At 38.7% G+C, this 26,639-nt stretch overlaps 1 protein-coding gene across 5 annotated transcripts in view; it reads right to left on the bottom strand.

Annotated features, from left to right (window-relative positions):
* LOC131243524 (cell cycle checkpoint protein RAD17) overlaps positions 1-26,324 on the bottom strand; it is a 38,332-nt gene extending 12,008 nt beyond the window's left edge. The window contains exons 1-8 of one of the 5 annotated variants that reach the window (XM_058242934.1): positions 26,212-26,324; positions 18,960-19,302; positions 16,400-16,463; positions 14,686-14,798; positions 12,989-13,036; positions 9,225-9,281; positions 1,164-1,266; positions 565-872 (exon numbers count right to left, since the gene is read on the bottom strand). In XM_058242934.1, coding sequence (XP_058098917.1) covers positions 565-872; positions 1,164-1,266; positions 9,225-9,281; positions 12,989-13,036; positions 14,686-14,798; positions 16,400-16,463; positions 18,960-19,145 — 879 coding nt within the window. In that variant the 5' untranslated portion in view covers positions 19,146-19,302; positions 26,212-26,324. Of the gene's footprint in view, positions 1-564; positions 873-1,163; positions 1,267-9,224; positions 9,282-12,988; positions 13,037-14,675; positions 14,799-16,399; positions 16,464-18,959; positions 19,303-25,904; positions 26,163-26,211 lie in introns of those variants that run through there. The other 4 variants (XM_058242933.1, XM_058242935.1, XM_058242936.1 and 1 more) reach the window with 4 other exon arrangements.
* Between the last annotated feature and the right edge of the window lie 315 nt (positions 26,325-26,639).

Below are 26,639 nucleotides of genomic sequence, written 5' to 3' on the forward strand. Positions count from 1 at the left end.
TGAGCAAAATCAGAAATACAAGGTCTGAGGCCAACGTGAACATGACTTGAACGTACAAGCCCAAGTCTGACCCAAAAAAACAAAGCCCAAGCCTCACCCTGAGCCAACACAAAACTACAAAGGTTGAGCCCAAAAACAGGCTGAAATTCTTAGGCCCGAGCTCAGCCCAATTAAAAGTCTGTAAAGCCCGAGTCCAGCCTGTTATGCAATCTGGACATGTATGTTAATGGTCTGTAATACATATCTACAGATTGTTATCATGGCTCAAGATGGCCCCACCGGCCTTAATCAATAAAGCAATGACCTTGACCTGAGCCACGCCCAATGGTTAATCAGGCCTGAACTTTTAGACCTAACCCAACATGGCAGACTTGAGAGTCTCATGCCTAAGCCCAACCCATAATGGTCCAGGCCTGAAGACCCAACAGGCTGGCCAAACCCGTAGACACCCCCATATCTTGCCCATTTCCAGACTGGGAGCCATGGGAAGAGAAGGATTAGAAATCCTACTCTCATGAGTAGCCAGAGAAGGCGTCAGTGTCAAAATTATAGTTTCCTAGTTACCTTGGAAGCACCAGCTCTCTCAAGAGATGATTGAAGTTCCTCCAAATAATTTGTACTGTCACCAGAGTCAACTTTACAATACTCCGTGATCGATATAACTGTCGGAATCTGAGTTGATTGAGCAAGAAAATGCAAGCATTTGCTAAGTCTCCCATAAGCAACTCTTCCATTTGTCACAGGAAGATCATCAATTAAGAGTATAATTGATTTTTTTGATCCTCCCGTGTAGGCCAACGGAAGCAATGAATACTTCCGTATTCTCTCCACGAATGTTTCAAACTCATCCAACTTCGACATGTAGCGCAATCCTAGAAAAAAAAAAAAATCAATGTCAGTTAAAAAATTGAACAAGGTAAACTACTGTGAAGGTAAATTATTCTTGTTTTCGTGTTTCATTTCATGCCAGAAGTAAAAAATTCACAGAAGCCATCCTCTACTGAGCTGCAACTTGGCGCATATATTGAATAACTTCAACATAAAAAAGTTGAATGGGTGAAAGCAATACTATAAAGGATTTTTTTTCTTTTTGGAAAGATAACTATAAAGGATTATTATACTCATTTATTATTTCAGTAATGATCGTGATCTATTTCAAATACCTGAATTCGTGTTATATAAATGTTCCTGCCAAAGGGTGGGCGTAGGAGTCCTCCATTCACACAATTCAGCTCCAAGTTGGGATGCTATAACATGAATAGTTGCCTGCAAGATGGATGACACCCTCATACACACCATAGACTGATGATAAGTTGTGATGCTATTACATGAATAGTTGCCTGCAAGTTGTGATGCTATTACATGAATAGTTGCCTGCAGGATGCATAGCACCCTCATACACACCGTAGAATGCTTATAAAGTTTAGCAGAGACTGGATTTACACAATCATTTAGAATGGCCCCATAACAATTCCCAGAAGGAAAAAAAAAAGTATATCATAGCCTCTGAATACAAGGTTGATGCAACCACCAAAACTAGTTCGCTACTGAGAATGGGTCTACTCAGAAATCTTTTCTTCTTCCAGCATGAAAAAAATTCATAAAGAAGCAAATAACTGGAAGCCAAAAGCAAGGAATCCCTGTTGTGATCTAAAACATCTAGGCAGAATGGAAGATATTGGTCTCACTAATACCATGACAAATAATTTTATTACTTTCTGAGTATCTTCTGTTCACAAATTGACACTTGAATAAGTAACTGGATTGAAATGAGCTTCAGAAGCAACAAAATGAAGGTATGACAAATAGTTCGCATAACCATCCACTTAAATACATGATTTTCTGACTGGTAAACTCATCTCATGTTTCATAAATTCAGTGTGACCCAATGTTGTCAAAATCCTACGATTTATGATTTACAATTTTAGTCAAACCTTAAGCAAAACGATTTGAAACCCTTTTTATGTGAATCCTACAATTTTATGATTTGAATCCTACGAATCGTATCCTGATTTACGATTTAAATTATACTTGTTCTCTTTTATTTTGAGCTTCACGTGGCTTTCATTTTATGTTTTAAAATTGGTGGGGGCTTTAAGAATCATTTAGAGAAAAAAAAAAAAAACTTTCAAAAAAAAAAAAGGAATCATTTAGAAAAGGTAAATTATTTTATTTTATTCTTTATAAGAGATTAAATGATATATATTCTATTCAATGTTAAATCATAGAGCCTTTTTTTTATGATTTCTTACTTCTTAACTGGTCCAAATACCAAATTGATGTATGACTTATCTGGAATTTTTCACGGATGGTTACAAAACTTACAATCATGTTGACTTATATGTATTACAGAGTGATGGCTAGAAATTAATATATCTTTTTCATTGGTCTCCCTAATCAAATGCCACTATTCCAACGTGATCCTACATTCAAGAAAGTTAAAAAGAACATAAATTATTAGAAGATCCTTGTATGTTTTTTTAGGAAATTTTCTTGAAAGACTAAAAAAAGAAAAAAGAGAAGATGAGAATCATTTAACACTATCATGACATCGTATTACCTGGTAGTGGTACATATTGATGGCAAAAGGATGATTGCTGATTTTTTTTTCCCTAATTTATTTATATTTCTCATATTTTAAAGAAAATCATTTTAAAAAAATCTTACGATTTGCAATTCGATATGATTCAACCCCTATTACAATTTGCAATACGATAACAATTTTAACAACATTGGTGTGACCTACAAACCTCTTATACTGCAAAGAGAGATTATTTGTTGATTACATTATTGGTTATAATCACTTTCGTTTTCTTAAGGTGTCAAGAAAAACTGCCCTCTCCCGACAGATCACATCATTTTGACGGTTCTTGATGCAGAGACAACTATAATGAACTTAATCTTGATCGCTTATCTAGGATAACATAAGCAACAACGAGTAAAATGACAATAACAGCAGACGTAGAATTAGTAACTTTGTTAACTTATGCAACTATCACTGTTTGGCAACCTTGTCACTAGCCCTGAAAACAGCATCATTGTATTTTGTAGATAATACTCTGGAATTTATTATTGATTTGTCTTTGCAGCTCCAGTTAAAACTCTGTGACACTGATGTGCCAAGTGCTAATAACAAGCGTGTCGAGGTATTTATCCAGAATTACTATCAATGTCAACAATTTAGAGAGACAAGGTACCTTGTACATTTTCTAAAGAACAAAATATGAAGGTGCCCGCAGAAGTCACAGAAGATGGAGCCCACCAAAGTTCAGAACGAATTGGCTCAAATAATGCCTCTTCCTTGGTTTTTCAATGAACCCCGTTAATCTTTCAAAAAAAAAAAACAATGCCTCCCCAACAATTCAAGCCTACTCAGCATAGTATTAAAATATGGTTACGTTACGGCTGTAAAGGCTGTTACATAAAGGAAATGGTCATACTCGCTACACAATATGGGGGTCAATAAGTCCATTATGAAAAAAGTGGGCCATATTGGCAAATATTACAGACGATACGACCATAAGAGGGCCCATTTTGGAAGAAAAAAAAATTTATTTCCAATTTTTCTCTCATTTGTCTACTTGTTTATTCATCTCAACCATGAAGAAAGCTTAAAAACAAAGTTTAAACTAGATGTAGAACTATCTTGAAGATCAAACCACAAAATTTAAGTGGAATTCGAGGAACCAAAGCAGAGTGGACTATTTTGGGAAAAAATATCGGAAGGGGTAAACTATCTTCTTTTTTTTTCCATTTTTCCGTCTTCATTTTGTAGTACTTGAATGTAACGGGCCCCAATCCACCAAATTATGCTGGACTTGTGTACAATTAGGGCCTATTTGGTCGACTTTCAACAGGTCAAGTTAACACTACCAGATAGACAGCTTTCTTATGAAAGAATGACCCATTACCCCATCAAATACATGTTGAATACCAAACAAGAAACACATATATGGATCCTCACTTCTTTTAGAATTTTACGAATATTTTTTTCAATTTTTTCAAAAGAGAATTTCTGCAATTATAGAACCTTACTTGGCTAATTCCGCCTGTTATCTTATCAACCAGTAAGTTGACGGATACACCGACTGTTACCAATTGGCCACATTTTATACATGAAATTAGATATAAAGCAAGTCCTGAATCAATTGGCCACATTTTATTTTTCATTTTCCTTTATATGAACAACTGTCCATTGTTTCACAGCAACAGATCTTTAAAATGCATGCATTGACAGACTCATTTTTTATGCAGGATGGATGATCTAACCTAGAATGATGCAAAGAAATTAAATAACCGATTAATTAAGGCAATGAAAACACAAGGTAAAGCTGATCTATCATAAATTTATATAACAATAAAAAATCAGCTAGGTAACATGTTCGAGTTCAAGCCATCTGACAGTCCCACAATGTAGATTCAACAAAATATCAATTAAACAGGATCTATGGAAGGTAGAACTTCCATCTAGGCATAGGGGTTGTTCTCTACTCAAAGGGTTTCACTTGGTTTGTGAGGATTTTGGTAGGTTAGGGTTAGGACTTTAGGGTTTTGGAATCAGATTTTGGATATTAGGATTTGGAATTAGGGTTATGGGGATTTAGGGTTGTGGGAATTAGGATCTTGAGCATTACGGTTTGTGACTTAGGGTTTTAGGAAATTAGGATAGAAAATTGGGTTTTAGGCAATGTTCGAAATATCGGTATCGCACAATGTATCGCACCCTTGGGATATAGATACGTATCGGTTATCGCACAGGATATATCATTTGTATCGCATAGTTTATCGCACTTTTTGGGAAACAGGGGGAAACATTAGGAAAATGGTTGAATTTTTTAATGAAACTTTGGGGATTGTTAAAAAAGACCTCCATACACACTTTTAAATCATAAAATCTCAAAAAAGAATGGCACATAATAGGTTTCCTTTGTAGAGGGTCCTAAGCTCTGCGTTGTCCGATTGAACTAAGACAACTATATCCAGTATCCAACCCGTCTATCTGCTTTTCTATATCATTTTAGGACATTATGCAAAAAATTAAGCAGATCCAATAATCAGGTAGACCATATCATAGGAAACAATGGTGATTGACCATTAGTGGGCCACTTGAACTTTGGATATGCTTCACTTTTTGGGCTAAAATCATAAAATTATATGGTAAAATGGATGGATGGAGCGGATAAAATACATGAATTATAGTGGCCCCACAGAGTTTACTCACTACGTCGTTCCCACCCTAGACGCACGCGGATTTCCTGCGAAAACCTTTCGCAGGGAGTTCCTGCGCTGGGAACCCAGATGGGGCCCACTGTGATGTTTGTGAGAAATCCTCCCCTTCCATCAGTTTTGTGAGTTCATTTCGGGACAATATGCCAAAAATGAACCAAGCTCGAGTGGGCCGTGCTAAAGGAAAATGTAATTAGGGAAGTTCCTACCGTTGAAACCTACCTGAGTTCGACAGTGATGTTTACGTGCCATCCATACCATTAATAACTTCATTCCTATAGGGATGAAATGAAATCACAAATATTAGCATGATTCAAAACTTTCATGGCCCATGAATATTTCAACTGTGGACATTCAATTATCATGTTTTCGGCCCACTTGAGCTTTGGAAACGGTTCATTTTTGGCATCGTGTCCTAAAATAAACTCACAAAACGGATGAACGGATAGGATTTCTCACAAACATCACAATGGGCCCCAACTGAGTTCCCAACGCAGGAACTTAATGCGAAAGTCTTTCGCAGGAAATCCGCGTCCGTCGCAGGCGCTCCTCCCGCTCAGGTTGTCTAAACGGTTCAAAGTGAAATGGGGCCCACAGTAATGTATTTATTATATCTATACCGTTCATGCATCTGGAGAGATCATTTTAGATCAAATGAGTAATATCCAAAGCTCAAGTGGACCACACCACAAATAGTTGTGGGGACTGACTCTCACCGTTAAAACATTTGTAGGACCCACCATAACGCCCACCATAACGTTTATTTTTCATCCAATCCATTCATTAGGTCACACAAATCTGGATGAGGAGGAAAAACAAATATCATATCGATCCAAAAATTTTGTGACCCCAAAAGGGTTTCAATGGTAGACCTTTAATCTTCCACTGCTTTTTTCAGTGTGGTCCACTTGATCTATGGATCTGTCTTGATTTTTGGCTCAAGTCTTACAACGAGCTCGCCAAATGGACGAACGGTTTGGATAAAAACGCATACCTCATGATGGGACCCACAGAACTGGGTGACGACGTCAACACACCAGTCGGTGGTGTGTGGTACGGAAGCGGATTGCGTACTGAGTAAACTCTGTGGGGCCCACCATCATTCATGCATTGTATCAACTCCGTACACCCGCTTTATTATATAAATTTAGGGCTTTAAACCAAAATTTAATTATATACAAAGTTTAAGTGGACCACACCACTTGAAATGGTGTGAATTGAAGTCTACCGTCGAAAAGTTCTTGGGGGCTCACAGAAGTTTTAGATCAAGATGATTTTTGTGTTTTCCATTCATCCATGTCTACGTGATCTTATGAACAGTTTGGATGACAAACAAACATCACTGGGGCCTTAGAAATGTTTCAACGGTGGAAATCAATACTTCCATTGTTTCCTTTGGTAAGTTCTACTTGAGCTTTTGATATACTTCAGTTTTGGGCTCAACCCCTAAAATGATCCGGAAAAACATATGGACGGCGTGGATAGACCACATACATTCAAGGTGGGCCCAACTGAGATAAGAGTGTACTGAGTAACTCAGTACGCAATCCGATTTCGTGCGGTACGCCACCCTATTCAAAAAACAGGGCCGGACACACTTTTTTTCTAAGCAGAGAGGGTTCCGGCCCCAAAATCTCCCAAATCTTCAGATTCCGGCCCCCAAATCTCCCAAATCTTCGGATTCCGGGGAAGATTCTCCATATTTCGACGAGGATTTACCCCGATGTCGCCCAAATACCCGGATTTCTTCGGATTTTGACGGATTTCTCTCCCAAATCGAAGATTTTGCTTGCACTAACTTACGAAAGAAGCTTCGATTGAAATGGCCCACCAAATGGAAGCTTTCGATGATGACGATCTCTTGTATAGGTACCGAAATCCAGTTTCTTGTTTTTTTTTTCGATTTTTTCGGATAATTATAGTTTCGATTTTTTTTTTCCGATTTTTTCGAGGAAATCGCGCGATATCGTCGAAAGATTGTGCGATATCGACGATATATCCGCCGACATCTAAATTTGGGATTTTTTGGTTTCTTCCGGAGGTTATCGGGGGTGTATCGTCTCGCATAGGTGCGATAACGATAATATTGGCCGATATATCGGCCGATAGTATCGATATTTCGAACACTGGTTTTAGGGAATAGGGTTAAATAGGAGAAGCAAAAGGATGAGAGAGAGGGTAAGACTGATGGGGACGGCCAGATATGGCTGTACGGTCAAATGGGACGGGCCAAGTGGAGTTTGAGTTGGGTTAGGTTGTTGATGTAAGGATAGGAAGGTAAAAGGATGAAGGTAGGGTTTGTTTGTTGATGGAGAAAGAAGAAAAGAAAACTAGAAAGAGAAAGAGAGAAGTGAAGAAATACCTTTTGATTGAAGAGAATGAGAGAGAAGAATAACTTGGAATCACTCCATGGCATCACACCAAATCACTCCAATCGCATGAGGTTTTACTTCATCACAAAGTAAAGAGATAGTTTTTTTTTTTTTTTCATATGCAATAATGGCTGGGGTGGGGACGTCCAACCCTTGAATAGTCACAAGAAAGACTTTACAAAAAGACGTTCTCAAATAAAAAGTTTCACATAAAGACACTCAATACAATAAAATTTGTTCATAAATCCCTAAACTCAGAAAAAATATCAGCTAAACCAAAAAATAACAAACATATAAGCAACTAAATAAACTAAACTATTTCATGGCCCACTACCAAGATGTCCAATGACGATGATGCAAGCGATGGTCCAACTCAGTAATCCATATGCATCTTCCTAGTGTAGGACCTTCAAAGATACATAATCATGCATGTGGGGTCTTCAACGGGCTAGGCACTCGAATTAGGCCCCGCATATGCATCACCTAGACATAAAAAAAATAAGAGCTCTTGTCCTCCGCAAGTATAATCTGACTAGTGCTCGGATGTCCTCATCAATTTTAGGTAATAACAAGAATATTCATGCAATGTTTATTTAGCCAATCTCTCACTGTTCATGGAAAATGAAGACCGAAGAGTTGCTATTGTGATTATTGTTTAACTGCATTGTTGGCAAGAAGGCAGCAAGTAAATCTGAATACGGATTCCATGATCTCCATCCGAGACAATGCGTCCCACCCACAACATAAAAATAACATAAGTTATTTTCCATGAAGGTCATTCATCAAAATTGGCGAAAAACTTACTGATTCCATTTTACATTGCGTAGTAATATGAGAATATATTTGCGATTTCTGATTGTATCAATTTGATCACTAAAGTATGTCATCACAAGACTGAATTCATAATTCCAATATAAAACTTCTCAGTTTCTAATTGTGTGGTATCAGGTATGGGCCATATGGCTTGCCCATTTCTCTGCAGGTAAGTGTTTCCAACCTAAAAAAAGTAACTCTGTCATTACATAAAATACAAGTAATCATGCTTGACGTAAGGTGTGTTTGGAACTTTCCACTTTTGGTAGTGGATGGGATGCGCTCCACACAAATGACAAGTAAAATAAGAATGGATCACCTCACTTGTGAATTTGGGCAAAGACAAGGAAACCAAACCTGCCTAATGGGGTTTCTATTTGCCAAGCTGCCCCAAACAATAGTAGCTCAGTTTGATCAAAAAAGTAGAAGCAATACCAATGTGTGTGGACGGGAACATGCAAAGAGGGACTTAAAGATATCTGTTCACAGTGGAAGCAATTCTATGAATTTCTAGCAACCATCTGACTGAAAACTAACAGGCATATCTAAGACTTGATTATAGAGACGTCAAAGGAGATCTCATTATAACAACTCTTATATCTCAGAAGTACAAAAGATTTTAACATAATGATTAGCTCAAAAGTCCATAATTTAATTTTCAGAAGGGAACTTGACATGTGAAAGTCGATGGCAAGCACTCAGTTACCATGTTAAGCAAGGCAATACTTGAATACTAGGCATAATAGGGAATCATCATCTTAGAATAGTATGAACAGGATGAAAGCTAATCTGTGAAAGGTCAGCAGAACGTACAGATTTCCCAACTCCAGCTTGCCCAGTGAGAACAAGAGCATAATTACGAAATGCATCCTGTAATTAGAGGAACAAGTTGTGAGAGTTTATATGAGTGAACAAAAGGAAAAAAACATACCAATTACCAAACACAAAATTAAATCTTAGACATAGCAGAACATTAGAAAGAATTAGTAAAAATTGAATATTTGAATAGCAGCGCATATAAACATTATTCCGGAACACAGGCACTTAAAAGGAGACTTCAAACAGACTGAAGGCTACCATCAGAAATGGGTTTTAGCAGCAGAACCTCAAACGAGAGTGAAAAATGAAATAAAGGGGGGGGGCGGGGGCGCATAACACACAGAAGGACATAATCTTATTTTCCCAAAACAAGGGGTACATAGCAGAAGTGTTACAAACAGAGACCGCAGAACCATGATTTTGTGACACTTTGACCATGCGGCTAACACTATGAGATAAGTTTACCAATGCTCCTTCAGAAATGTTTTTTAACCTCTCTTTCTGCAGAATGGGTTTGAGCTTTAACATTGCTTCCGTGTATGTCTGGCTTGCACAATGACTGTTGTGATATGTCTGCATGTTTCCTTCACCATCATCATCATCAAAGACTTATCCAGCTATTGGGTCAGATTTATGAACACAAACCAATCCAAGGAACTATTGTCGGTAAGTAACCAAGCCCACATATCCCTTCTTGCCAACTCAATCCAAGTCCTTTCAGGCCTTCCTCTTGTCCTCTTCAGGCTCTTCACTAATCAATTATTCCTCCTTACAACAAGCGCCCCTGGACTTCATTGCACATTACCAAACCATCTCAATCTGCTCTCTATCATTTTATCTCTTATTATAGGACTCCTAAGTTGCTTCGGACAACCTCATTCTCAATTCTCCCCTTCCTAGACACATCCATCTCAACATCCTTCTCTCTGCAACACTCAATATCTGCACATGTTGCTTTGTAACTGCAACACTCTACACCATATAGCATGGCCAGTCGAATGGTTTTCTTTTAAAACTTTCTGTTTAAGTTTCATAGGCATGTGGTGGTCACATGACACTCCATAGGCACATCTCCACTTTACCAGCCAAACTCTAATTCCATTGGGAATATCCTCCTCAATCTCCCTTTCCTCTTAAATACCAGAGCCAAGGTGACAAAACTCCTCACTTTGAGAAATCTCTTTATGATCGAGTTTAACTAAACTCTTTACCTCTATAATTGTTTTTGCTAAAGTTGAATTCTAAATAATCTGTCATAATTCAAACCTCTTTTTTTTTTTTTTACCAGAACCCATAGAGTGACAAGACTCAATCTTGATTCTTCCCTCTGGAAGAGAGCATGCACTCCCAGCTAAACTCCCGAGTTGGATGCTTCTTTTAGACATTATGATGCTTCTCTACTCATCTGGCATTTTCTCCGTCAATAAAATTTATTGAAAAGGTTAATTCAATTTGACCAATCTTTCACACTTCTATTGGTATATCATCCATCCCTAGTCTCTCTTCATCCTTGTTAGGCTGCATTTACTTTCCCTACCTGAATTCGACATGGATGCACATGCGCTCTCAACCTCCCAAGGTCCAAGGCCTTCTAGTACAATCCTTGTGCCAGCATCTTCATTTAGCAACCTCTAAAAGTAGCCTCTCAATCTCTCCCTAATCTCACCAAATTTCACCAAGGCCCTGTGGTCCTCACCATTGATTTTTTCTTTTATTTTCTAGACAATTGATGATTTAAAAAAGGCCCAAAACACAATTGACCTTCTCATCACTCATGATGGGCCATCCATGAGATACATGGACAAAAAAAAAAAAAAATCCAAAAAAGAAGCAAACATTACAAGAAGCTGAAATTAGCCTACAGACATTTACGATTTTTCAAAGGTTTGCCTTGATGCATCCTTTGAATTCTTGTCTTGCAAGGGCCCAATCAGTGTTTTAAATAGCGGTAGCGTGATGCGTAGCGCTCAACCCTCTATAGCGTGTAGCATAAAAACGTAGCGTGAAGCGTAAGCTACAAGATACTTCTATTTTTTAATTTAAAAATAGGACAAATATAATAAATAGTGGAAAAAAAAAAAAGGAGGAAAAAATATAAAAATGCCTAAAAGATCATGTTAAAAAAAGTTATTAGTTATCATTTATCAAAAGTCAATCCACATATATAAGCCAAATCAAATAATTATCACTTCAACAACTTTCTAAGCAAACCACTTTAATTAATAATGTCTAATTGAAACCACAAGTCACAATTATGAAAAGAAATAAAAAACCCATAGGTTAAAAGTATCAAGTACAATACAAGTGTCACATTCCTCAACATTAGAAACAAAGAAAACGTGGAAAAAAATAAAATAGTAAAAAAATGTGCTACGTAGCTGTAGCATGCGCTACAACCCTTGTAGCCTACGCTACAGGGGATTTACGCTATTTGGGACGCTACATAGCGCTACGGCCATGCTACGCTACATAGCGTACGCTACGGGCGCTATTCGAAACACCGGGCCCAATTGATGATCATATGAAGGATCCTCCTATTTAAAATTGCAATTTATGAGCTTTTCTCAAACATTCATGCATTCCTTTACTGCCACAAACCCCAGAAAAGCACATCTTCCAAAGTGTCTCCTTACAGTCCTGAACAGGCTGCCTGGCCATTCCACCACGACACTTTCAATTGAATTGCTGAAGCACAGAGAAACCCGCAAAGAGATGAGAATAATGACTGCACCTCTCTAGCCACTACATAATGAAAGAACAAGTGATTCACCAATTCCCCATCATTCCTACACATGATGCACATATTGGAGAAAGCGATGTTTTGCTTCTCTAGCTTATCTAGCATGAGTATCTTGCTTGCCATTGCTACCCAGACAGAAGCTTTGAGTCTCGGGGGACAGGGGCCTTCCATACCTCTGAACACAGAGGAGATACTCCTTCCCGAGCCATAAGCACAGAGAAAAACGATTTAACCAAGAGTTCCCAATTGTCCGACCATTTCCATACCTTTCTATCCTTTGTTGAAGCATACGTATGCGCTCATTCAGTTTATAAGAAGACTAGCATATATATCTGCTACGGAGTCCGATAAATTCCTCAATCTGACATTTCCAAACACAGCTCTCCTACTAACTGAAAACAATCCCGCATCTTTTCCTCCTTATCGATAGCTACCTCAAAGAGTTCCTGATGGGACAATTCTACAGGTTCATCATCCGGCCAAGCATCCTTCTAGAAGCAAATTGTGTCACCTTTACCAACCAAAAAGTGAATAACATTTTCAAATTCCTTTCTGACAGTAAATGATATTGGCCCTATTCTAATCTGGCCGCCAGAATGTTTACCCACCTTTTATGTCCGATCCTCGCCCTTGATGGATCTAACATGGTTTGTCTCTACTTCTCTCCCTCGCTTTTGCAAATTTCTAGATATTGCCTCCCTCTCTAGTGTATCATCTACTTTGTTGACAAACAGATGCTTTTTCCCTAATTAACAAATTATGTCATTTATTAATGTTTGATAATGATGATATTTATTGTTAAAAAAGGAACTAGTACAACTAATCAATGGTAAAATTGCACTATATATGATGTTCTAACTACTTTTGCAATGCTATAAGCCATTATGTCGGCCTCTCTCTTTTCTTTTTGGCAGGTAATTGGGCTCCAACCCAAGACCTCAATGTTGAAGAAAAGACCACCTGCCATTGAACTATAGACTCAAATCCATTGGCCTCTCTAGTGAGAAAACAAAATCACCTTTGAAGTTCCAAGCCTTTCTTCCAGCCACACTTTGACTTCTTCAATCTGCATTACAAAATGATGGAAATATCAGTATCAAATTCATGTCCTGCAAAACACAACTAAAGAAATAAAGCTCTTTCAAATACCTAAAGTAAAATAAAACAAAACCAAAAGAAAAAAATTTGTGATATGAGCAGGAGAGAGCTAATGGTAGGTCAGTTCATCAACAATTCAAACGCTTACAAAACAGCCTTTCATGATAATCACTACTGAATAAGTTGAACTTCTAAGATATGCACAGAAAAAAAAGTGCTGTGTGAGATCAAGTTCATATGTATTATATTTATCTAGTCCCATCTGTACCCCTTGTGAAAATAAAAAGATTGAAAAAGCTGTGTTCCTTGCTACTTCCGGTGGAAAAGCTGAAAATGTGAGCTTTACTTAGCGAAGGAAATGTCTACTAACATAACCATGTCTCTGCTTCTCCTGTCAAAGGATTAAGAGTACTGAAATTGTCACAAAAAATAGTTTGGCTTTCACTGAATTCACCTAAAACCAGCATGGCCAATGACCAAACCAAGAACCTGATTTTCTATAAAAGCAATGGAACCTTATTGGATCTAAAACTAAGTTCTACATATTTTTCTTCTTTTTTTCTTTCACAAACAGTTCTTTTTTCCTCAGAAGATTCTGCTACCAATCGAAGACTTCAGTGAATACAAAATCCAGGTATGGATCACCTCATTAGTGCAACACGAAACCAGAATAATTAATATTTTTTAACGAATGTGCAAGACATTTTATTTCAGAGGAATTCTAAATCATTTTTTCTGAAAGATAACTTAAACTTTATTAAAAACAAAGCAAAACAAAATACAAGGGGCACCAAGAGGGCGACCCAAACTTAAAGAAGAAAATTGATACAACAATCCCCCCTGAGGTTAGAGTAAGAAGCCCATTCAATAAGTAATGCTCTCGCCCTTGAAGATATGGCAGTCGCTGGTTTGGAGATGTTGTTGAAGCATCTTGCATTCCTTTCTTCCCACAAAGCCCACCAAACCACAACTAAGGCCATCTTCCACAGTCTAGTCTTGTTCTTTCCTATCCCCACTCCATGCCAAGCCAAAAGCAGGCCTCCATTGAATCCGGAAGAGCCCACAAAACTTGGAAATGGGAGAAGATATCTGCCCACACTGACCCCGCAATAGGGCAATGCACAAAGAGGAGTTCTAGATCATATTTGCTTGGAAATAAGAACCATATTCTAAGTTGAGAAGGAGCTATTCTATTCATTTAAAAAGGGGACAAAAAAGAAAAGAAAACATTCTTTAGTCCTTTAACATTGCTGCTACTTTTATAGCTTAGTAGATTTTTAAACAAAGACAGTAGAACACCTATTTCTAACAACATCTGCTGTCTCTACCACTTAAGCAGCTGAGCGTACTCAAACTACTACATAATTCAACTTCAGACCATTTCCGGAAGGGAGCACAACCACCAAACTCAGAACCAAATCTCTTTGTAACTACTGCCATAATGCGAATGCATATACCACCAAAATAATAATAATAATTTTAAAAAAAAAAAAAAAATGCAACCCATCAACACATGAGTAAGAAATACCAATTAGAAACTCAAGTATCAAATGAGACCGATAAGGAGAAACATAACAGACATGCTAAGTAGGACGTGACAGCCATAACTTAGAAAACCTTTTTTTTGTGAACTGCAAGCTCTGCCAAGGAACGGGGTCTATACTTATCAACCCATAGCTCCTTTGTGTCCCTCCATCCAGAATCTGGTCCATCTTTTCTTTTCCTCTCAGCTAGAAACAATTAAAAGGATAAAAATAAGCTCCGGTCTCCCAGAGCAACCATGCAATGCAAAAGGTAAGTTGGCAATCCATGTTTGTAGTTACAAAAGGCAAAAGGTAAATTTTTCCAATATAACCATTGCTTCATTAAAATCTGAGATGAGATCGTGCAATGGTAATGTAAATCAGAAGAAAATAAGGGAAAAGTAGCCAAATTGACATAATAAAAAGTAATAGAAAATAAAAACAATGGTCAGCAGCCCTAATCAAATGCATCAGTTGCCTCCTTAGCAAGAGATTAGTGATGAAAGGAAATACATCAAGAATTGCTACTCTTCACGGAACTGAATGAGCCATGATCCCCCATATGATCCCAGTCAAAGAATCACTTCCACCATCAATGGAATGGAGAAAAAATATAAAAAGATAGAGAATTCCATGCAAGAAGGTCATTGCCTCAGCTTTGTGATGCAGCTACGAATAGACTTCCACTGAAGACTACCACTAAAATACATTGAAGGTTTGTTGGGTGAAAATTATGAACATAATAAATATAACTACATTGTAGCATTTCACTTAAGCGTCTACTCTTTACTAGAAATTAGGGACACTTTGTCAATTTACTATTTTTACAAATTAGAAGTTTTTCTTTTAGTTTTTGTTTTTTTTTTTTTTTGAAGAAATCTTTCTTTTTTATTGTTTCAGTTTTTCAAATCGTTCCATTTTTAGGTTTAAATGTTACTTCCGCATTTTATTACGGATTCTTACTTCCTTAGTTTTAGATAACCCCAAATAGCTGGGACAAGGCAGAGATGATGATGATGATGATGATGAATCAGTTTCAAATTCAGTTGGAGTTAAAATCCTTATTTCGGTTTTAATCAGTTCCTTGATTTGTTTAAAATTTGGGAGTTGGGTTTTCTTCTAATAAAAGTATGGAGTGTAATTGCAACCATTACTCTTCAAAAAAGAAGTATATGCAACTACTAATTATCAATTAATAGAGCTTGTTCCAGTGCTCCAACATCAAACATTTGTTACCGAGAGATCTCTCCCCTGCTACATCAAGTCCTAAGTGACCTTGACACTGACAAGACCCAAAAAAAAATTGCCACTTTCAGCACTTCCCTGTTTATGTTACTTGCATACAGGAATGGATATCAAGTGCGGCAAGGATCCTGAACATCAGATCCTCTAATCTCCAAATTCTCAGAGTATGAGTATACTAATGATTGACTATGATCTATGAGTATACTCATGGCCCAAGTTGGGATTGGGCTAATTGGTGCCAACGTGCCATCAATTCTAAGCACATAATTAAGGTTCCAGACCACCAAGTACAAGGTTATCCACTCATCTTCTACTTGTATTGTGAAAAAAAAAAATAATAAGATTGTGACAACATCAACACACTCATCTTCAGATTCGCTCTAACCACCGCCTGCAATCCAGGTCACAGAATCAATGGAAAGTGAAGTACCCGATTGACCATAATTATCTTTCCCGATGTATGGAGGTAGACATGTCAAATACCAAGGTTTTAAAAGAAACTGCCAGCAGTGTCAAAGCAAATACAATTTATTGAGAAAACATAAATTTAAACCACAGAATACCAGGGTCCCCGTTGAACCCATGAAGATCTTCACAAAAATCTTCAAAAAGCGTGTCGAAGTTATCCTGCATTGAAGCAATTAAAACGTGAGAAAAGCCAGCACGTTGTAAAAAAAAGCAATTGAAGACAGAGAACCAACCCAATTTCATAAGATATCCCTAGTTCTCATAAAAATTCAGTACTTCCATTCATATTTTAAAACTCGAAAACTCAACTTGAATCAGAAGTCAGTTGAGTGGAGTAACTCGACTTGAATCAGAAGTCAGTTGAGTGGAGTAACGCTGCTGAGCTTTTTTAAATTTTTGGGTACCAGGATTCAGTAATCGAGTAGATTTTTCCAGTTTTGCCGAATCAAATCAAATCAACTCGACTGAGCCAACCGAATCTTCAACGACTCTTTAACTGAGTCGTGACAAAATCAAGTTATTTTCAGAACCTGATGAAATCAGATCAAGTTGAGTTGAGTCAGCCGAGTCGAGTTTTCAAAAAGAAATTCAACTAGAAACACAAATCCCCAGACTGAAAGCAAATTTTTAGCACCACAAGTACTTCTCTTCTGTCAGCTACAGAAGTAAGGTAATCCATGTAGGCAACTAGACCAAGAAGCCACCTAGGCTTTTATAGACCCAAGCAGTCTCCACTGTACATGTGGCTTTCATGTACAATGATTGGAACTATCTAGTGGGCCTTTAGTTCTTGCGCTATAGTTAAAATATTGTGGTAATCAGACAATCCCAACAGTCCGATCAATCAATTAAATTGCTATCATAGTCCAATCGCCTTTATTTTTTGACCCATCCCCATGATGGGCTACGAAATTTATGGTCTCCAATCCCAATCACCGATTTACATATCATAATGAAGTAGAGATTCTTTGATTGCCCACTTCATGGAACTCCGATGGAGCACAATCTATAAAAGCATCCATCATATCTATTTCATAAAGCATTAACAATAATGACAAGAACCTTATTCAGTGTAAAATCACAGAGGCACTGAATATAAATGCTGTGCAGCCTTTTGGGCAAGTGCTCTTAAGGAATTCAATAGGTGCAGTGCTAATGGTGTTTGGAGAGCTGACAATGTCTAATTGTATTGTAGGATTCAGTGTGTGCTTTGAGCTTTTGTATTCTTCACCGAGGGCTCTTAACAAAACTTCTTTTCCAATTAATTGAGAGAGAGAGAGAGAGAGAGAGAGTAAATAGAGGTATTCAATGAGTGTCTGTGTTACTATATCCTTCTGAAAGCAAGTTGTTATTTTCTAGACACCCTTCTTATGACCACCTAGGTGACCTAGTGTCAGTTGCCTAAGCTATTTCAACCATTTTGACAACCATGTTTCCAACATGTTTTGAAGTAATCAATTTCTCCCAATATGACAGGATGCTTGTTCTAACCAAGGATCCTTTTTTTAATGGTTATATCAACTTTATTAGAATTTAGAACCAAGCAAAAGAAAAAAAGTCGAAGCAGCCAAACAAAATACGCTGATGATGAGAGATCATCTGGAGAATGGAGAGAAAGACATTACACACCCCACCCAATAACAATCAATACCCTATTATAACCAGTAAACTCCTTTTGCCCCAGCTGCTAGCTCACAGTTCCATTCATAATGTTTCGAAAGACAGCTTCATAAGAATCGGCTTTGTTGCAGAATGTTCTGTTTTCACACACCTTTCATATCGAACATATTAATAGAAATTAATGCCAAAGGGGTTTTTTTTCTTTCTTCGTTTCGGCCCTCCCATCGAAGCTTGGAAGATAACTTGAATTGAACCTGGCATCATCCAATATATCTGAAACCCATCAAATGTTCAGAGAGAATCTACAATGAACGAAAAGGTGGTTCACTGTTTCTTCAAACCCAAGGCACAAGATACACACATCGGGAATGATGATATTTCTTGTCCTCGAATGGTCATGGTAAAGGTTTTTTTTTTTAGGAGTAACAGTCTTATCACTTAGTCCAAGACACCCATCAAAAGGTCCCCACCAGTGGCAGACCCAGCATTCCACATGTGCACTGTTAGGAAGATCAACTGAGACCCTTTCCTCTTCTAAGCATATTGTACAAAGATTTGACTGAAAAACCCACCACCCCACTCCAAAACCCACCAACATTTATCGACAACAGAGAGGGAAGAGAATTCAACCTCTCCACCATGCTAACATAATAAACTATCTCCTAATCTGTAGATTTATTCTAAATTCTGAAACCAGCCTGTCTGAACCCCCACTTCTACGTAGATTTCACAGACATAATTCAAAAGAACAAACACAGAAATAATATGCAAGAATTAGGTTGACAACCAGTGCCATGAACATAAGAATGGCCTAATGGTGGTGCTTAAAACAGATTGACTCTTTTTACATAGTACTGGGGGTTTATACTTTATCACACCTCAAGCCATTGAAGTTCAATCATCAAATTGCAAAACAGGAACAGGCAAGCCAACTTATCTATAAATATTGAAGAAGAGCAGAACAGTAAGAAAATTGTTGAGAGACCTAGAACACAGAAACACAGAAGGGAAGGAGAGGGGGGGGGGGGAATATACCTTTTCTACTTTACGGGATCTTTTATATGATCGATCATTTGAGTCAATCACCTTTGAACTTTTACATTTCTTCTGACTAACTGATGTGACCAATTTTGATTTGAAAGAGCTGCAAGTTGCACTCCCTGAACGATCTCCATCCTCATCATCCGATGAAGAGACAATGACAACATGCCTCTTTCCCATGGACCCAAAATTGAATACCCAACTATGGCTATAAATATTTTGCAGCCACTTAATCACTTAACCAAGGTCGAACCTCCACATCCCATATTTACAACTGTACGAGTTCGGACAGCAAATGAGCTCGGAAATAGCTGAATCGCCATGATATTGCTGTATCCTATGATAAATTTGAATAAACCAATCAGTCCATAATTCTTCATAAATAACCAAATAAATAAAGGTTTGCTGTTTCAGCATTTTCCTCAGTGGGCATGAACAGGATAGAACCTGCATCCATGATTTCCAAAAAAGTAGGAAAAAAAAAGGGTAAATAAAACAAAAGCCTTTGTTTTGGTTTCCTTAACTGGCTCTTTTTTTACAATGGTAGGTTTCCTTAACTAGCTTGAGTAGGAATAGGATCAAACCAGCACCCATAATTTTCATAAGAAACTAATTTGTTTTTTATGAGAAACCAATGCACAACCACTGAAGCATCTATCACGGTCCACCAATGGACCCCAATGTTGGTGAAGGGAAGATAAAGCCAAGATCCAAGTCCAGTTGGACTTTTTTACTTTTTCATTGGCACCGCCATCCAATTGGACTGTGGACCCATAAATCCAATCAGATGGTTAAAAAAGTGAACCAATTGGACTGGAGATGGGGATGCAGAAGTTCAATAGGAAGCCATTTATGCCTTTATACAACCCATATGAAATCTTTTGAGCTTTTGCATAAGCCATATGGGCCATACATACCACACAGCATACATTTGCAGTTGATGCAAAGAAAGCATTACTGGTAAGTGAACTCTTTGCTTTAATTCCTTGTTTGTTTAGTCCCTTGTGGCAAATCTGAGTCAACTTTGGAGAATTTTATTAATTGACCGATAGGCTTTTAGCCTTGGCTTCTTTGGCTCTTTTTAGGATTTGTATTATGGCTATAAAGAACCATGAGCATGGAATTTGAGAGATACACCATTAACCAATTTGATTGGACAAAATTTCCTTTTTAGTTTCCAGAGATGGGACTCTAAACCATAGGAAATAGATTCTTCCATATAACTTTTTGGTGGGACTTCTCTGGTTCAAATCTTGTGGAGAGAAAACACAATATATCCCCATTTCCCTATCTTTTTCTTGATTCTTTCTATAACCTACTTGTTGAATGTGAGTTGTGGAACTTGGAGAACTTAGTTAAAGATGATTCTCTAAAATAAGCCAACGCGATGTTATTGAAACAAAGCAGGCACAACGCCACACAAAACCACACCAATAGAACCCAACAAGATATATATATATACATATATATATATATATATATATATATATATATATACATATATATATATATATATATATATATATATATATATATATATATATATATATTACAACACACAAAAGACTTTAGCACTAAAGCCCAAGACAGCATATCTATCTCTGACTTCTTAAACAACTAATCTGGATTGCAAATCTTGTTATTAAAATGCATATTTTTCTGCTCTTTCAAAATAGACCAGAAACCTGACAAGAGACAACCGCCAAAGAAATTTCCGTTTTTTTCCCAGCATCACCCCCATTCGGAGCCATAAAGAACAGGCCAATCAATGAAGGCATCACCGAAGAATCCTGAACGAAGTCGAGGAAATGCAACACGCTAGCCTGAGAAAGATGCATTGCAAGAACAAATCGTCAACTAATTCCGCATCCTAAAGACATAAGAAGCACATGTACATGATAATCATTTGCCTTTTACGGAGAGTATCCACTGTAAGGATCCTATTTTTCCAACAAACCAACCGCATGCCATTCCCCAGGTAGGACTTCATACAACCAAATGAATTCAGTCGTATCACCAAAGGCATTACAACTCGGAATCTGAAGCACCTTGTAGGAGGATCTAATGATGAAACTTCCCGAACCTTCAAACTTCCATTCCCAGGAGTCCCTCATAAGGAAATCTGGAAGCTTGTTCTGTATGTCGCTAATTTCCAAAGATAGAGAAGCAACTAGAAGTCGTGCCCTCCTTATCCGGCGTGGAAGACTAGGGAATAGGGAACATCCAACGAAGATGGTGCTCCAAGCACCAAACATCTTCCTAAAAGAAGATGCGAGAGTCATCTCCCAATTGAACCTTATCCCCTTCATGAAAGGCCCAAGGCCTCTTTTTAACACTACAAATGCAAAAGGATGTTTGATAAACCACCCTCCCGCCAAAACCCCAATTTTAGTCACGATGACCCCCCTCCATTCAAGCAATTGGAATCTGGAAACAGAAAAAAGGAACATGATGCAGGACAATTAACCATTTGCTTTAAAAGCTCGAATTGATAGAGCGTGACGAATTAATCCCTTTATCTCATAGCCCGGGCCTCACATCTCATGGGTTAGGACCTCGGCCGAACCCGCCTTGTGGGCCCCACATCACATGAGTAGTGGGTACCGCCTCACACCAGCCACCCGCCTCACATGGGCTACCCACCCGGAGTGTGCCCCTGCATCCCACAGGCAACCCCACTCGAGCCCGGTGTGAAAATGTTCATGCATTAATCACTCCCAATTAACCACTTGCTCTAAAAGCTCGAACTGATAGAGCATGGCGAATTAATCCATTTATCTGATAGCCCAAGCCTTACATCTCATGGGTTAGGCCCTCAGCCAAACCCCCCTCGTGGGCCCCACATCACACGAGCCACCCGCCTCACACGGGTGGGGGCTGCCTCACATGGGCCACCCACCCCAAGTGTGCCCCTGCATCCCACAAGCAACCACACTCGAGCCCGGTGTGAAAATGCCCTTGCATTAGAACGCCTCCTACCCTAGTCTTGGATTGAATCAAATCTAGATTGCAAATTCAGCTTTAATACTCCATAAATATACAAGGGAATTTTACAAACAAACAAAAAAATCTAATTAATATATAATTTACATTCCGGTACCTTTTTCAATAAGCTACCTCATTAATTTAAGTAATTATCATCCCAATACCTTCCGTTAGCACCCTATGTTAAGCCCAAGACCCAAAACTCAACCCCACCCATGATTCAGTTGGACCACACAATTGGAAACAATGTATAGGGCAACGCCCACCCTCCAAACTATTTCCTTTGGTATGACCCACCTAAATCACAAATGGGGCTGATTTTTGGGTCGTGGCCCTAAATTTTAGTGTGGCATCTAATGGTTGGAGCGGATTTTATATAATCATCACGGTGGGACATGTAAAAATCGAGGGTGTACATTTCTCTCCCAACTATTTCCTTTGGTGTGACCCACCTAAATCACAAGTCACCCTTTTCTACTGCTTCTTCTTCTTCTTCTTCTTCTTCTTCTTCTTTGGCTCTAAGCCTAATGGGGGGATTACATGCCTAATGGTCAATGTAGATCTCACATACACACCATGGTGGGGGCCCGTGAAAAATCAAGGGTGGGTATCCGATAAAATTCCATTTTTTAAATATAAATCTCGATTTTTTTAACAGTTGGGAGACAGACGCTTGCCCTTAATTTTTGGCAAGGCCCACCATGATGTGTATGTAAAATCTACTCTAACCATTAGATGTGTAATCCCACGTTATTCCCATGGCCAAAACATCAAGCCGACTTGTGATTCTAGTGGAACACACCAAAGGAAGCAATTGGGGGGAACATCCACCGTTGATTTTTACAAGGCCAACCATGATGATTTTGTGAAATCCACTCCAACCATCAAATGCTGTAAAAAAAAAAAAAAAAAATTAGGTTTGGGCCCAAAAATCACGCCCATCCGTGATTCAAGTGGGTTGCACCAAGGGAAATAGTTTGAAGGGTAAGCATTACCTTGTGCACTGTTTCCAATTGTTTGGTCCACCTGAATCACAAATGGGGCTGATTTTTGAGCCTTATGCCTAACATGGCATGAAGCACCTGGTGGTCGAAGTGGATTTCATATAAACATCATAGTGGGGCCTAGTCAAGCCTCCAACCCATTTGGTTACACGGCATTAGGGTTGTACATCGAGCAGAATCAAGTAGAGGTGGGTCAAAATTGGCTTGACTCGTCCGTGCTCTCCTCGAGTTCGAGCTCGAGTCAACCTCGGCCTCGAGCTTACCATTGGAGCTTGGCTTATTTGACAAACCTTTCGAGTTGAGCTCGAGGCGAGCTAGTGGCTTGAGTCGAGTCGAGCCTACTCCCAACCCGACGTAACCCAGGCTACCCAGCACCCAACTGCACCCGACCCAACCCAGCAACTCGACCCAACCCACACCCAATTCAACCCAACCACCTGACCCAACCTAGCCACCCAACCCGCATCCGACCCAACTCTCAAATCAAATATTCAATTAATAATATATATATATATATATATTAGATAAAGCCATAAAGGTACCTTGTTGTTGATGCTGAGAGAAAAACTGTGGAGCTCAGGCGCGGCGAGTTGGGTAAGGAAGGGAAAGGGTAAGAAAGGGATGGACGAGTAGGGTAGAGTTTTAAGTTTTAACTTTTTTCTAAATTTTTTAAATATTATATATATATATTAATATTAATATATAATATATATTCGAGTCGAGCCAAGCTTCGAGTCGAGCCGAGTTCGACTCAAGTCGAGTCAAGATCCACAATGATCAAACTCGGTTCATTTTCAAAACGAGTTGGGTTATATGAAGCTTGGGTCGCCTCGAGTCATCGTTCAAGCCAAGTTAGATCGAGCTGAGCCAAGCGAGCTTTTCGAGCTAGCTTGGCTCATGTACAACCCTACACGGCATGCATTAAGAAAGGTAACAGAAGGTGGTGGGATGCCGATTATGTAGATTAATGAGGTAATTTATTGAAAACCTTTTTGAAAAAGGTACTGGAATTTAATTACATAGTTTTTTTTGTAAAATTCCCAATATACAATGTTCAATCAAGTAACTTGTCTGCCCAGCAAGACGTACATGTGGGCTATCCTATTGTTGATCAAATTGTTCATGTAGTGCGACACATCAAGGATGCTAGATGTCCATGAAATCTCCGCCATCAAATGATCTTAACGTTACCTTGCCCTTTAGATATTGACAAATGCTTGCAATTGTCCATTTGTATGCAACCAATCAAAAGATGAGGATCATTTTATTGGGAGGTTTTGGGGCATGCCCATCCAATAATGGGATCTGCAAATGAATGGCTTAGAAGTGGCCCACCAAAACCATTGGTACGTCAAACAAAAGAAAAACACTTCCTTGGACTGAGCATCATATAATACCTCTTACATTTGAGATTCAACCAACCATGATTCTCCATACGAATAAGCAAACATACAGAATCAAACCAAAACCCATCATCCTCCAAGAATAATTAACCACGAATAAATAAAGCCTTTTAGTTGCCAGGTTTCCATAGGTCGATTCATGATTCTCCATAAACTAAGAAAATAATAATCATAATAATAATAATAATAAAGGCTATTTGTTTATATATTTTGTCAATTTACTCGGGCGGGACCCTACCAACAACCTTGCGTGGTAGCTTCCATCTGTCAACCATGACACACTAGGATAATATACTAATTGGCTACTATCATAACAACACAAGAAATGCTAAGATGATTCACATGGAGAGATTGAAAAGGCAATTCAAAGCCCACCCACCAATGTGGCACATGCGGGCAGCATCTAGACCAATCATCAAGTGGGACCCATCATTAGAATACCCTAGCCCAAATATAAAGAGGCTTCACTCATTAGGTAATCCCAAGGCACTAAATAATTGTAACGGTAGCCATAACCACCCCCACCATTACAGTTATGATACAAGCCATGACAGACTAACAGCCACTACAGGCCATTTTTTCCCTTAACAGTACACGTAACAATCCACCATTACTACAGCCATTACGTAACCGTTTTTAATACCTTGGGTAGGCCATACAATATTTTGTGCTATTGTAGACAGATTGCAATTTTGCAAGCTTCGTAACATCATTAACATAATTGTTGAAAATGATTCGCAAGTAATGGTTGGACAGATAAATTGGAATACCCTTAGCTTGTGGCCTTTGCAGCATTGGTGGGTGGACCTTCAACAACTAACTCTCAGTTTAATGTCATTTTTGTAGCAGACGGTCTAACAAAATGGGAAGGCAACCAACAGCCAGACCTCTTTTCTTTTAATATTTCCAAGCTGCCATTGTTAGTTAAAACGAAATTGTTTTAAGATTCCACAAGGCTGCCTTTTATTAGAAGTTGAATTTTAGTTCGATCATAGTTGGTTTAAGGAGGTGAGGTTGGATGTTCCTCTCCCTTCTTTGTAACGTTTTCTCATTCATCTAATAGATTTCAGCACCCCCACTTGCGTGAGGAATATGGACTGATAGACTGGTCATCTAACAATCCATTTTCCTCGTGCAAGTGTGCCGTGCCTGATGAATGAACCAGCCTATGTTTGGGACAAGGCATCTTTCCAGTGGCACTAGCTGATGAATGGCCCAAACCTCACACACGTGTGTTACAATTAGCCCTAGCACTTCTCTGCCTATCTAGCTATGTGCATGAGCTGCCTTGTACACGCACGTGGACATGGCAAAGCTCAAGCAGGAAATGTGTGTGTGTGTGTGAGAGAGTGTGTGGAGAAGATGAAGACGATCCATCTCTTCTGCATCTTTTAAACTTTCAATGCATGAGCGATGGAACAGAAAAGCTTCCCCTGGAAAAACCACATGCCGCACATTTCAAAAGAGTAAAAAAAATCGACTGCTATAGCAGAATTTCTTTCCAGCGAGAAAGCATCGCTTCTCGATTCCCTGCATCCCCCACTTACCGAATCCGTTTCCGCAAGCAGGCATTTCCACACGAGCAAGCGACACCTTAGGGCGCGTTTGGATATCCCTACAAAATCAGATTCAAGCAGAATGCTTATACGCCAAATTCAATGCCACTGACCTGAAAATCCGTCGATCTTGAATCGAGGCAGAAAACACATAAAAATGGTACTGTTTCCTATTATCGTGCTGCCACGAGCTCACAGAATCTCAAACCGATTGCGATTTTAGGCACATCCAAACGCGCCCATTAGCAGATAAGTAGGAGGAACGACGTAAGCCTGAGGATAAAATGGTAATTCTTACCTTACACGCAGAGGCGGGTGGGGAAGAAGAGGAATTGGCGGGCTTTGCAATGGAAGCGTGTAAAGGAAGCCCCGAACGAAAGGAAATATGAGGGGAGAGCTACACGTGCGAATCTGAACCACGCGTGAATCTGACTCAAGTGCACGAAATCACGGCCGTTTATTTCCGGGTGAAATGGTAAATACCGTGATAAAAAAAAAAAAAAAAAAAAAAATTCCGAATGCATTTATATCATACCTGATTTGACTATTTACTTTTGGACACAGAAACTAAGAATATTGCAAAATTCCGTGGGTCCCACTGTGATGCATTTTGCTTATCCACACCATTCATCCATTATTCCAGTTGAATTTAAAGCATGAGTAAAAAAATGAGGCATATCTAAATCTCAAGTAGACCACGTCATACGAAAAAAAATTTAAATACTG

This window comes from Magnolia sinica, chromosome 4 (assembly GCF_029962835.1).
Source record: "Magnolia sinica isolate HGM2019 chromosome 4, MsV1, whole genome shotgun sequence".
NCBI classification, from domain to species: domain Eukaryota; kingdom Viridiplantae; phylum Streptophyta; class Magnoliopsida; order Magnoliales; family Magnoliaceae; genus Magnolia; species Magnolia sinica.